The 14,449-nt window shown below is 37.7% G+C and overlaps 1 protein-coding gene across 2 annotated transcripts in view; it reads left to right on the top strand.

Moving 5' to 3' along the window:
- BBS5 (Bardet-Biedl syndrome 5) overlaps positions 1 to 14,449 on the top strand; it is a 24,400-nt gene that overhangs the window by 2,464 nt on the left and 7,487 nt on the right. For both annotated transcript variants that reach the window (XM_011988150.1, XM_011988151.1), the window contains exons 2-7: positions 573 to 655; positions 5,413 to 5,478; positions 6,154 to 6,203; positions 6,335 to 6,462; positions 10,567 to 10,702; positions 11,442 to 11,537. In XM_011988150.1, coding sequence (XP_011843540.1) covers positions 573 to 655; positions 5,413 to 5,478; positions 6,154 to 6,203; positions 6,335 to 6,462; positions 10,567 to 10,702; positions 11,442 to 11,537 — 559 coding nt within the window. The remainder of the gene's footprint in view (positions 1 to 572; positions 656 to 5,412; positions 5,479 to 6,153; positions 6,204 to 6,334; positions 6,463 to 10,566; positions 10,703 to 11,441; positions 11,538 to 14,449) is intronic.

Below are 14,449 nucleotides of genomic sequence, written 5' to 3'. Positions count from 1 at the left end.
GGCCTCCCAAAGTGCTGGAATTAGAGGCATGAACCACCGCACCCAGCCCATACAGCTCGTCTTTAACCATTCCTTCCATAATTTTCTGATGTCCTTTCCTCTACTCAGAAACCTCTGAAGGTTCTCTCCTGTCCACAGGATGAGGCCTAAATCTATCAGACTGGCATTCTGAGTTCTCCATAGTCTGGTTCCTCCTTAGTTATCCAACAGTATTTCTCTCACTACCTCCCAATATGGTCCTTCTTTCCTAGCTTGACTAGCCTTCTCCCATGTCCTTACCATTTCTTATTCCTGGTCTTTAATCAGGACTCTCTTTTCTTTTCCTTTTATTTTTCAAAATTCAACACCTCCTGCCAATCTGGCTTACTCCAGATGGCCCTGATCACTCCAGGCCCCACTGATCTGCAGGTTCTTGAAGTTCTTGAAGACCTTATTTCTAAATACGTGAACATTTGGTACAGTATTATTTATGCTGTTAGCTGTTTTATGTACATATGTCTCTTTTCTCCCTAAATAGATTGTAAGCAGGTATAGTTGTAGCCATAAAATTCAAACCTTTATATTCACCTTAGGCAAATGAAAACAAGACCTGGAGAAGTCCTTATTGATTGTTTAGATTCAATTGAAGACACCAAAGGAAATAATGGAGATAGAGGTGAGTATATTTTTAAATGTATTTTATATTCCTGGTTTAATTTACAAATGTTGAATCATATTAGCTAGAGAATATATGAAACAGCATCATTTGTCAGTGTAATTGTCAGAAGGGGAGAGTTAAATTCACATAAGACTTTTCTCAGATTTAAACAGAAGAAAGGATAGGTATTAAACATGTAGTTTGGTCATTCAGTAAGTCCTGGTTCTAACATTACGTTTATCCAACGTAACTGTTAAAACTCAAGTAGACCTGTTTGCAAGGGGCATTAGTTCTGACCATTGGATCTGTCTTTCCAAAAAAAGGATATGGGGTAGTGAAATATAAGTAGCATAGCTGCAGTACCTGGAGCCATGCTTCCTTTTTAAAAATTCAGGAGTAATGCACCATCAATCACCTCTGGTTGTCACCTAGACATGGATATGTGGGGAGCAAATTTAGTCCTGCACTGTGAAATCTATTTGTAGGTCAAGTACTAGAAAATCCTGTGAGACTTCTCTGACTGTCACCAAGGACCAGCACAGCTGGACCCTAGAGCCCCTCCCAAACCAAATCTTCCCAAGGTTGGCACTTTTAAAAGTCCAGCCTGCCCATAGCAGCTATCTGGAGCCAGTGACCAGTAGGTCTTGGAAGCATCATTACTTCCAAGGAAAAAAAATAGAAGATGTGGAATGGCAGCTTAATGTATCCAGCATATGTTTTAGGGGGAGAAGTTTAGGAGGGAGGGATGTAAACCTCTTATTAGAAAGGGGTAGGTGGGGAAATAGAGCAGACTTCATTCAGGAAAGGAGGAATCAATAAATCATAGAGAAGGAACGGTAACCCTTATTGGCAGAACATGCTTACTGTAGACCTTTGAGTGGCTGCTTGCTTCCTGAGACTTTCTTCTGATCTGCTCTGGGGTGGCATGTAGGCAGCAGGCCCTGTTGTAAGCCTTTCTTCTCTGAGGGTGGTTCCCCTCAGAGACCTTATTTTTAAATGCATGAACTTTTGGTACAGTATTATTTATGCTGCTGGCTTTTATGTACATATGTCTCGAACTCCTGACTTCAAGTGATCCACCTACTTCAGCCTCCCAAAGTGCTGAGATTACAGGCATGAGCCACTGCTCCCGGCTAATGTACATATGTCTCTTAATAGAGACATATTAGATAGTAAATATGTCCCTAATAGATGGTAAGCAGGTATAGTGGTAGGTATAAAATTCAGACTTTTATATTCATTTTAGGCAAATGAAAACAAGACCCGGAGATTTTATTGATTGTTTAGATTCAGTTGAAGACACCAAAGGAAATAATGGAGATAGAGGTGAGGGTGGTTCCCCTCAGAGAAGAAAGGCTTACAAAGCGGCCTGCTGCCTACTTCCCACCACCTACAGGCAGATCCTTTTAGTGATTAGGGCCCATCCTTAAAGTAATGCTTAGATCATACTTCTGACAGGCTCAGATAAGAGTGGAATATGAAGATCTAGCAGCAAACAAGAAGTCTTAGTTTGTGCTTTTGAGGGTGGAATAATAATCCCAGCTATCAGGATGGCTGTATTTTGACGAAATCTGAATTAACTTGAGAAAGCCAAGAGAAAGTCTCATACAGATTGGCAGGAACTCTTAATAGAACATTTTTCGATTCTTCAGATACTCATTGAGTGCAGAATCCTGTACTAACACTTTAGAGTAGGAAGGGCAGAAAGCCTCTCTGACCAGAAATCTCCAGTGCCTGAAATCCTACTATTAATAAAAATAGGCCAACTACACTGGCTCTTGCCTGTAATTCCAGTACTTTGGGAGGCCAAGATGGGAGGACTACTTAAGGCTAGGAGTTAGAGACCAGCCTGGGCAACATAACAAGACCCTGTCTCTACAGAAAATAAAAAGAATTAGCCAGGTGTGGTGGCGTGCGCCTGTGGCCCCAGCTACTGGGGAGGCTGAGGTGGGAGGATCACTTGAGCCCAGAAGGTTGAGGCTGCAGTAAGCCATGTTCATGCCACTGCACTCCAACCTGGGTGACAGTGCAAGACCCTGTCTCAAAATAAAAGTAGAAATAACTGTGTGTGTGTGTGTGTGTGTACACGTATGTGTGTGTGTGCGCGCCAGACCTCAAAAACCTTTAGAAATTTTACAGGAGTACGCAGCGCTTCTGATCGTTAAGGAGTTAAAAAATGGAAGGGGAATCCTGCCTTCTAGCCATCTCCTTCCCCTCCCTTTCAGCAGTTTGAAAATGACCAAGTTAAGACATTGCCAAGTTCAAGAGCCCCCTATGTTAAAACTGTATCCCAGAAGATTAGCACATTTAATCCATTTTCAACTGTTAGTACCCTGACTTGAAATTATCAGATTAGCTTTGCACACTGCCCATAGCTCATAGCCCAGTTATAGAGATAAAATGTTGCTTAGGTGTAAAATGGCATAAGGAAAACATAAACAATGTATCTATGATCAGAAAGTCAGTTATAGAAATGAGTTTGTAAAGGATTAAAATATTGTATTAAAAGGCTGTGTGAGAATAAAAGGGACAGCCATATTTCAGTGTTTGGGAGATTAGCAGAAACAGGGACAACTATATTTTGGTGTTAGGCAGGATAGAGAGGAAAGTCCATGTCTGGAACACTGGGTTTGGAGCTATAGGCTGGGGTTCTTCAGAAGAAAAGAGGTAGCATTAAAAATCCTAGAGGTTGTAGGAGATATACCAAGAGCAAAGAAAAAGGCAAACAGAGGTGGTTGGTGGTTTTATATGGCAAACCCTTCCCACTCCATAATTTCTCCTGGGACTGACATAAAAATGTAAAAGAATCCATAGATGTCCTGGGCCCATAGCACATTTGTAGAGATAAAATGTTGCCTAGGTAAAATGGCATAAGGAAAACCGGTGTATCTATATTTAAAAAAAAAAAAAAAAAAGGTCAAAAATGAGTTTGCAAAGGATTATTTTTTAAATAGCTGTTATTTGGGGAATGTTTATTGACAGTCACTGTTCTGAATCTTTTATATAAATGTAATCTCATTTAACAATAATGAAAACAGTAAAACAAAAAATTTAAAGTAGATGCAGTCATATTTATTTTCAAATGAGGAAACTGAGGAATAGAGAGGTTAGTTTACTTTTCCAAGGTCACGTAGCTGAGTGATGAACCTAACTGCCTACATTGATTCCTAAACTGGTAGGGTCATTATTCTCTTCTCAAAAATTTTTAGTCCTCCCTAATTCCAATCCTAAACCTCAGCCCCAACTCTACTGCCTCCATTCCTAATAGATCTAAGTCTGAACTTATTTGTCTAGCATTGAAGAACTTCTAGTATGTCCAAAAACAACTTTTATCACCTGTGCTGCTGTCTTCCATTTGTCCATCCAGGTCCGGCATTCCTCTCCACACTTTTCCCCTTGCCCTGGAAAGATAACTGGTATAGAGTACATCTAAGGGTTCCTTATACACTCTTGCTTCCAGTTGGAAGAGCCGTGGCAGAAGATCAAAAGGAGGCAGGAGTATGAGGCCTGGGTATTTATTGCCCTGGTTCCTTCCCAATGAAGGGCTAGCTGTGTTTTTCCTCTCAAAGCAGTCAGCTCCATAGGACTCTTGTTTCTTCCAGATTTCATGAACTGCTGCTCCTTCTTTTGTAAATAAACCTCAGTTATCCTAACTTGAGTGTGCCATCTGTTTTCCACTGGACCAATAACTGAAGGATACTATACCTAGTCTTCTATGATCTTGTGTGAACTTTATAATCCAGCTATGCTGGGTTACTTATTGTTTGTCAAACATATTCTGTAATTTTCCACAATCTCCCTTGAGAATGTGTTCATCTTTTTTAGAGCCACATTTGCTATCCAGTTTCACTCAAGTATTCATACAGACCTCGTTTCTCTGATTTTAGACATTGTAGAGGTTTTCAGAAATAGTGTAATCTGGCTGGCTGTAGTTTACTCATAAAAAGAATTTTATGATTGTAATTTGTTGGTGAAATAATGTGTTTAAACAAAGTGAGTCTTATTATTTCAGAATATCTCAAAGCTATGATAATATGCTAATTGTATAGTACATCTCTAATACACCTAGTATGCCATTCTCAAATGTATTGTTTTTTTCTTGGAGCATCAGTAAGGGATCACTACTGATCCCTTACTGGGATCAGGACACATTTTGAGAAATGAAGTGTCTAACTTTGTATTTCAGTGTATGAACATCAGTCTGATGCTAAGATCAAAAAGTGTAAAACCTTAAATAGACTTCAGCCTGACCATAACTTCTTAGGAACAAAATAGTTTGCTCATAGCAAAATTATGTGTATAAATATATGGTTCATTTAAATGAGAACTGCTAAGAAAGTACTCATATAGCAAGGATTAGCGTGTGTGTGAGAGTTCTTTGAAAAGTGTGATTTCAGTGAATAGCTGTGTAATTATCCTATATTCATTCTCGGTTGTACACATATGACTTGCTGGGACCCAGAACAGCTTCTACCAAGACAAAAAAACTAGTACACAATTCTTTCCTCAGTCAGTTTGAGTTAGAGCAAAGCTATTGGCAGAGAACATCTGTATCCCTTATATAACTGTCAAATTTTGTTTCTCTGGGATTCTGAATCATATATTGTATACCTTATATAGGTTGGATATGCACAATATTTTCAGTTAATAAATATATGAAAAATATCTGAGTGTTGCTTCTGGTACTGGGCCAGAAGTTCCATAACCACCTCATTCAGTGCTGCAAAAATGAGTTCTTATTTAAGTTAACCTATTTTTTGTCTGTGTGCTTTTAGGTAGACTCTTGGTAACAAATTTAAGAATTCTCTGGCACTCTTTGGCATTATCAAGAGTCAATGTTTGTAAGTATCTTTGTTAGATAAGTCTGAAGAAAAAAAACCCTTTGTCAGGTGAATTTGCATGGTGCCTTTGATACCAAAGAAGTATGTAGAAATCTTAAGTTAATAAAAATACAAAACCTTCAGAAATCCTAGCCATCATAATGCAAACAAAATTATCCATTATTATTTTGGTTTGTCCATTTTGTGTCTTGGACATATGTGAGATTAGGCCTTTAACCTTGGTTCTTGTTTTTTGATTATTTTTGAGAACATGCTATCCCTTGTTTTGATTAATCCCAAAGGAAGAAGCTCTAATAAAAGTATAAGCTTTTCACTGTGTTAAATTTTGTTTCGCTTATTTTTTAAAAGTATTTTAGATTATCCAGCTAGACTTGCTCTTTTTTAGTAGTAGTGCTAAAACTTTCAGTAAAGAATGCTGCAGAGGCTTTAGGGATGAAGACTTCCTTTTTCCTGTGTTATATTTTTGTGTGTTCAAAGAGACAGAATTGACCCTCTAGTTTTTTTAATTATTTAAATTTATAGTTATTTCTGTAAAACTTTTAAAAGTTTATTTCTATATATGTTTAATTTTTTAAACTGTTAAAAGTTCTGTATATACCTATTTTTTTTTTAGAAAAGTATTTTTTCTCAGTGTGTCGTATCATGCTCTTTACATTCTTTACTTTTGGATTTTAGCTGTCGGTTACAATTGCATATTGAATATTACAACAAGGACTGCTAACTCTGTAAGTCTAAAAAATCTTACTGAAATATATATATATTAAAGAAACTAGATATTTGAGGTCGATGTTTGTTTTCACTATAAAGGAGAAATTGCTCTTAAAATCTGAACTTTTAAATAAATTTGTCCTTACAGAAATTACGAGGCCAAACTGAAGCTCTTTATATACTAACAAAATGTAACAGTACTCGTTTTGAATTTATATTTACAAATTTGGTTCCTGGAAGCCCTAGACTTTTTACTTCTGTGATGGCAGTACACAGGTATAGTAATACTTTATGGATTATTGAATATTTTTAGTTTATGGTTTTAGACTGCAACAGTCCCCAACCTTTTTGGCACCAGGGACCAGTTTCATGGAAGACAGTTTTTCCACGGATTGGGTGAGGGTATAGTTTCGAGATGATTCAAGTGTATTACATTTATTGTACTTTATTTATATCATTATTATGTATTCACCATAATGTAGAATCAGTGGGAGCCCTAAGCTTGTTTTCCTGCAACTAGATGGTCCCATCTGGGGTGATGGGAGACAGTGACAGATCATCAGGCATTAGATTCTCATAAGGAGGGCACAGTCTAGATCCCTCGCACGTGCAGTTCACAGTAGGGTTCGCATTCCTATGAAAATCTAATGCCACAGCTGATCTGACAGGAGGCAGAGCTCAGCTTTCCTTGTTCACTCACCCCCTAACCACTCACCTCCTGCTGGTTCCTAACAGGCCACTGACCAGTACCCCTCTATCGGTGGCCCGGGGGTTCGGGACCCCTGTTGTAGAGAATAAAGCTTACAAGTGTGGTACTATCTTCCTCCAAGCTCTGTTGTAAACATCAGAAAGATATTGAGAAGAACATGTTTTATTATCATTTAATAAAGACTTTGAAGGTATTTATAAAACACATAAAACTACTGAAGATTCATTAAAAACTTCTACCGGATTAAATTAGCTACCAAGGTAGGTAAAGTGAAATAAAGAATTCATTCAATATAGCTAAACAAGTTGCATAATTAATTACTTTAAAAGATTATTTTTCTAGTAGGTAGAAGGCATGTTTGAGTGTTTTCCCTGAAGAGTTTTATTGGTATTTTGGCTTGTTTTAGGTTAGTAGCCTTTTTTTTTTTTTAATAGAGGTAGTGTCCTGCTTTGTCACCCAGGCTGGAGTATAGTGGTGCAACCATAACTCACTGAAGCCTCAAACTCCTGAGCTCAAACGATCTTCCTGCCCTAGCCTCCTGAGTAGCTAGAACTACAGGTGTGCACCACCCTGTTCTGCCAGTTTTTTAAATGTTTTTCTAAAGCCGGACGTGGTGGCACATGCCCGTAATCCCACCACTTTGGGAGGCTCAGGTGGGTGGACCATTTGACTTCAGGAGTTCAAGACCAGCCTCACCAATGTGGTGAAACCCTGCCTCTACTAAAAATACAAAAAAATTAGCTGGGCATGGTGGTGCATGCCTGTAATCCCAGCTACTCAGGAGGCTGAGGCAGGAAAATCACTTGAACCAGGGAGATGGAGGTTGCCGTGAGTTGAGATCACTGCACTGCACTCCAGCCTAGGCAGCAGAGCGAGACTCTGTCTCAAAAAAAGAAAAAAAATTTTTTTTTGTAGAGACCGGGTCTCACTTTGTTGTCTAGGCTGGTTTCCAACTCCTGGGCTCAAGTGATTCTCCTGCCTTGGCCTACCAGAGTGCTGGGATTACACATGTGAGCCACTTCACCCAGTCTGTTTTGTTTTTATATTTTTTTCTTCTTGTTGTTTGCTAAATTCTTTTTACTACCTCGGCTTTTTTTCTTTTTTAAACCAGCCCTAAGTGCTATGATTTTTTTTTTTTAAGCTTTGCTAAGATGACAGGATATACACACATATGTATGTGTATATATGTGTGTATATAATTGTGTATGTATGTGTATATATGTGTGTATTTGTTTAATTTGTATTTGCCAGTGAAGTTGACATTTTTCATATATTTTATGTATTTTTTGGCTTCTTATAAATTTCTTAATTATGCCCTTAGCTGTCATATATATTGCAAATATTATTTTTAGTTTCCTAGTTTATTTGATTTTTAATTTTATTGATGTTTTGATCTATATAATCGTTTAATTTTTAATTAAGATATAATTCACATAAAATTTTACATAAAATTTACAATTTTAAAGTATACAGTTTGATAGTTTTAGTATATTTACAGTACTGTTCAACTATTGCCAAGATCCAATTCCAGAATATTATCATCACTCCCAAAATATACCCCTTACCCATAGCAGTCATTCCCCATTCCCTCCCCTCCACAGCCCCTGACAACCTCTAATTTATTTTGTGTCTCTATGGATTTGCCTATTCTGGAAATTTCATTTACATGGAATCATATAACATGTGGCCTTTTATGTCTGACCTCTTTCACTTACACAGTGTGTTCAAGGTCCATCCATGTTGTAGCATGTATCAGTAATTCATTCCTCTTTGTAGCTAAAGAATATTCCATTGTATGGGCATACCACATTTTGTTTATCTGTTCATGAGTTGATGGACATTTGGGTTTTTTACTTTTTAGCCATGATGAATAATGTTACTATGAACATTTGTGTATAAGTTTTGTGTCAACGTATGTTTTCAGTTCTCTTAGGCATATACCTAAACCTTAGCTCTTTATTTCACTTAAAGAAGTACTGTGAAATGAAAAGTTCTAAATGGAATATGAAGGGAACAGAAGCTGCTTGTCTTTAATAGTATTAAAAACACTATGTGCTTCTCCAAAAAAATAATTTATAGCATAAATAGTTTCCATTTCTTCCACTGGTTAAGTATTGATGATAACAGCACTAAAGAAAATTAAGATTTACAAGCAGAGTGCTAAAATTCTGCTCTTTCACAATTTATATGTTAGAAGATTAATTAAAATAAAAATTAGAAGTTCAACATTGAATATATGAATCTGTTGTTATTAAGGCTAAGAAAACTTTACTTTTGTTAAATAGGTAACTTAGCCTGTTTATGTGAAATATTAAAATTAATCAAAAGTTAATCAGGGTTTCTGTATTTATTATCAGTAGACATTGAAAAAATTATAGGGATTTAATTCTCTTTCTCTCCCTCCCCCTCTCCTTTTTCCTCCCTCTTTCTCCCCCTCTCTCTCCCCGTTCTTCTCTTCCTCCTTCCCCCTTCTCCCTTTAGGGTCCCTTTTGGAATCAGTACAGATTCATTCTAGTTTTCTGTATGGAGGTAGATATGAGCATGTTTTCAGGTTGCAGTGAGAAAAAGTAATTGTTTGGTTTTTGTTTTTGTTTTTGTTTTGAGACAGTGTCTCACTCTGTGGCCCAGGCTGGAGTGCAGTGGCGCAATCTGGCGCAATCTCAGCTCACTGCAACATCTGCCTCCTGGTTTCAAGCAATTCTTCTGCCTCAGCCTCCCAAATATATGAGACTACAAGTGCGCACCACCACGCCTGGCTAATTTTTGTATTTTCAGTAGAGACAGGGTTTCACCATGTTGGCCAGGCTGTTCTCAAACTCTTTATTTCAAGTGATCTGCCCAGCTCGGCCTCCCCAAGTGCTAGGATTACAGGTATGAACCACTGTGCCTGGCTGAGAAAAAGTATTAATAATTGGATGCCTGTTTATGTCCTTTGAAAAACAAGGAAATTAAGAAAAGGTAGCATTTTGATAGAAAAAGCAATTTCCATATGTATTGAAAAATAGGGGCCAGGTGCGGTGGCTCATGCCTATAATCCCAGCATTTTGGGAGGCTGAGGTGGGCAGATCACGAGGTCAAGAGATCGAGACCATCCTAGCCAACATGGTGAAACCCCGTCTCTACTAAAAATACAAAAATTAGCCTGGCGTGGTGGCATGCACCTGTCGTCCCAGCTACTCGGGAGGCTGAGGCAGGAGAATCACTTGAACCTGGAAGGCAGAGGTTGCAGTGAGCCAAGATTGTACCACTGCACTCCAGCCTGATGACAGAGTGAGACTCTATCTCAAGAAAAAAAAAAAAATTGGTTATTGAGATAAAATATGTAAATAATACACTAAAATGACAAGTTCTACAAAAAACTGTAATTGCCAGACCTTATTAAAAAGAAAAATATAGCTGGGTGCAGTGGCACATGCCTATAGTCCTAGCTACTCTGGAAGCTGAGCCAGGAGTATCACTTGAGCCCAGGAGTTTGTGCCTGGCTTGGGCAAGGTATTGAGACTTTGTCTCTATAAAAACAATTTTTAAAAAATAAAAATATTAAATTTATCATAATTATTTGAGTAATGTTCATAAATATTAACAACTGTATATTTTAGTAAGTAAGTAAACATAACCCAAGAAAATCACATTTTCAGTTCAGATTGTCTTTTGTTTGTTCTTTTTCACAGAGCGTATGAAACTTCTAAAATGTATCGTGATTTTAAATTAAGAAGTGCACTAATTCAGAACAAGCAACTAAGACTGTTACCACAAGAACATGTGTATGATAAAATAAATGGAGTATGGAATTTATCCAGTGATCAGGTACTGTGTAAAGAACTCGTGAACCTTTTGGGAGAGTGTTTTGGTAATCATTTTTCCATTCATCGTTGGATTTACGTAGTCAGTTCTAGTTGTTAAAATTAGCATTATAGGAAAGCATATTATTTTTTGATAAGTACAAGTTAGGTTGACAATAACATCCCTATTTTCAATTCAGTACAATGAAATACCTGATAATCCTGGAATATCTCCTTAATTAATGAATCAAAAACTCCTGGTGCTATGCTAGGTGGTAAAATCTAACTGTGGAACAGAGTAACTCCACTCCTACCCTTATAAAGAATACAACCTAATGTGGATTGTTGGGGACTGTTACGTATGTTTTGTTTCTCTCTTGCCACAACTCCTTTGCCTTAACCTGTCCAAGGTTTTGATTGATAATTTTAGTAAGGTCTAACATTTAGGCACTGTGCTAAGGGATTGATTTACATGGGATATTTAATCAGATCTCCATTTTACATTTGACAAAATACATCAAGAAGAAATTTCCCTGTGGTCAGACAGTTGGTAGGTACTAATGGTTTAATGATTAGGCAGCCTGACTCCAGAGTCCAGGCTGTCAGTCATCTAATTGTACTGCCATCGATGAATGATGAAGTCATTGATACTCAACTTTGGTATTTCTTGCTGCTGTAAAAATAAGTTATTCTGGTGATTAGAAAATTAAGAATAGGTATCCAAAAAAATGATCATTTCTGTATCTCATTGCTGTCTTTTACAGGGCAATTTAGGAACCTTTTTTATTACCAATGTGAGAATTGTATGGCATGCAAATATGAATGACAGTTTTAATGTCAGTATACCATATCTGCAAATTGTAAGTACATACATTTTGATGACCTTATTTTAACATAAAATAAATATTTTTGTTCAATAGTTAATTGGACTTTTAGGATTAGAGGAGTTCTCTCTTCCTTTTTTAAGTAGTAGCAGTTATTAGCTGAGGGCATATTTTAAAGATGTTGATAATTTACTATGAAATATTTCAATGTAGAAAAGATCCAATTGTACTACATTCCAGAGAAGCAGCACCATTATCAACTTGCTATTAGAAGAGAAATATACTGGATTCTAAAAATTTAAATAGTTATACAGAGTAAGGTGTCTTAGATTCCATCCAGAGGGCTTTAATTATTAAAGTTTTCTGTAACTTTTTCATGAGGCAGGTATGTGGTGCTTCCTTGGCATAGCTTTAGCACACTGATCCACAGTTTTTCTTGGCTCTCTTGTCACTTTCTGCTCTAAAGCTTTTAAAAGCCAGAAGGAATTTATTAATTCTGCAAATGAACTGCTTTCATTGTATTTAGATACAGAATGTAATACAAGCTGGATTCATACCACAGATTTAGTGAAAGGAATCAAGATCATTTTTTGTGATAATACTTTCAGCTTAAGTTCAGTTAAAACTGTTAAAATCAGGCTGAGCTTGGCAGCTCATTCCTGTAATCTCAGTACTTTGAGAGGCTGAGGCGGGAGGATTGCTCGAGGTCAGGAGTTCGAGACCAGCATGAGCAACATAGCTAGACCCCTTCTCTATTTTTTTTAAAAAAACAAAACTATTAAAATTCAAAATGAGAACTGACTATATCTGAGACCAGTTTGTTTTGGGAGTAGGTAAAGATAGTTCTTTGTACTCTGCTGCTGCTATGATAAATAAGTGACTCAGTGAAACAAACTGTAAACTGCAATCCACTAAATAATTTCATTTTATATGAAGAAACTACTTACAGAATTCTAGAACAAATTAGATGGAACATAAAAATAGTTAATGAAAATCTCATGAGGTTATCCTGTGATAATTGCCCTTATTGTAGGATATATAGTCTTAAGACTAAAGAGTTTTATTAATATTTATTGAGTAGACAGAATGTATGTGATACCTGGAAAATACCATTTTTAAGAAAAGAATTCCTGGCCCATGAGAAGAATAATTCTTTACAAAATATTCCCAACCCTATCTTTGGCTAAATTATTTGATTTCTGAGTTTCTTTAAAATTTCTGATAATTCATTCATTTTTATGCCAAATTTTGAATACCTACTCTGTGCCAGGTGCTAGAGACACAATCATGAAAATCATGAACCAGTATACAGTTCCTGCCATCAAGGGGCTTTCAGTCTGATGGAGAAAAGCAACATATTAAACAGAAAGCCATAGAATCTCATAGGAAGAAAATTATTTCTTGCTATCAAAAGAAACATAAGAATTTATAATCAAGGCTGGGACAATGTAACAAAATCTACATAGGTATTTGACAAATTGGTGTTTGTATTGCTATTGCTTTTTTATATTGCATTAACGTGTTACAGCTTGCCTAACCTAACTTCTATTACACTGAATAATTACTGAGTAGTAAACAACCTTGTGCTTTCTGTTCTTTTTGTTATTTAAGAATAGAATTGCCAAATATGGCCTCTGGAATGAATTCAAGTGGCCCAAACAACTTGCAATCTGATATCATCACAGTCTGTCACTGCAGCAGTCAGTCTAACTTCAGCTCTACACCTCAGCCATTACCCTGACCCCACTCCTATAGATATTTATATCAGCTTCTTGCCAGTTTCTGTCTTACCAGCCTGTGTCACCCACAGACACCTAGTTAGATTACTTACTGAAAGCCAGAATGCCAGTGTTCTGTGATTCTTTTTTTTTTTTTATAGACAGAGGTCTCACTCTGTTACCCAGGCTAGAGTATAGTGGCATGGTCTTGGCTCACTGCAACTGCCACCTCCCAGGTTCAGGTGATCCTCTCACCTCAGCCTCCCGAACAGCTGGGATCACAGGCGTGCACTGCCATACCTGGCTAATTTTTTTGTAATTTTTGTAGAGACGAGGTTTCACCATGTTTCCCGGGCTGGTCTCAAACTCCTGGACTTAAGCAGTCTGCCCACCTCAGCCTCCCAAAGTGCTGGGATTACAGGCATGAGCCACCGCCCCTAGCCAGTGTTCTGTGATTCTTAACTGGGATTGTATATACTCTTGGTGGGGTGTAAAGTAGCCCAGGTGAAAGGCCAGGTTTTCATAACAATTATCATCAAAGCCTTTCTTCTTTTTCTCAGTCTGTTTCTCAAAGTTGCCTGTCTGTCTAGAAGCATGGCATCCCATCATCACCTGCCAGATTACCCTTCTCTGGGCTTTCGGTCTCCTGGTCATAGTGTTAGGTCCTCCATGGTTCTCCCGTACCCTGCCAGCAGGTACATTTTCTGTCACTTCTACAGGCCCTACCTGCCATTCTGCATCTACTCTCCCCTTCTCCCAGGCCACTGGTGTCACCGCCTATCTTCCGCTAACCAAGCTTAGTCCTCACATCACATTTACCAGTTGATGTTAATGACACTTTGATCTAGCCCAACCTTCCTTGATGTCTAGTGATAAATATTCAAACTTTTTTTTAAAACTTAAATAGAATGGAGGTTCTTTTAAGAATGTAGCCACCTATGATGGAAGAAACAGAAGGCACATGTGACTTTAACAAACTAATCTAGCCTTAGGAGCTACAAAAGACACTGGCTTACCAAAACTGAAAGATTCCTAGCCTTTTGTTTAAAAGTTCAGACTGGGCACCGTGGCTTATGCCTATAACCCCAGCACTTCGGGAGACTGAGAAAGAAGGATTGCTTGGCCGGGTGCGGTGGCTCAAGCCTATAATCCCAGCACTTTGGGAGGCCAAGACGGGTGGATCACGAGGTCAGGAGATCGAGACCATCCTGGCTAACACAGTGAAACCTC

Source organism: Mandrillus leucophaeus, unplaced genomic scaffold, assembly GCF_000951045.1.
Source record: "Mandrillus leucophaeus isolate KB7577 unplaced genomic scaffold, Mleu.le_1.0 Scaffold324, whole genome shotgun sequence".
Classification (NCBI taxonomy): Eukaryota; Metazoa; Chordata; class Mammalia; order Primates; family Cercopithecidae; genus Mandrillus; species Mandrillus leucophaeus.
The sequence above is the reverse complement of the archived record's forward strand: the minus strand, read 5'-3'. Positions and strand labels throughout refer to the sequence as shown.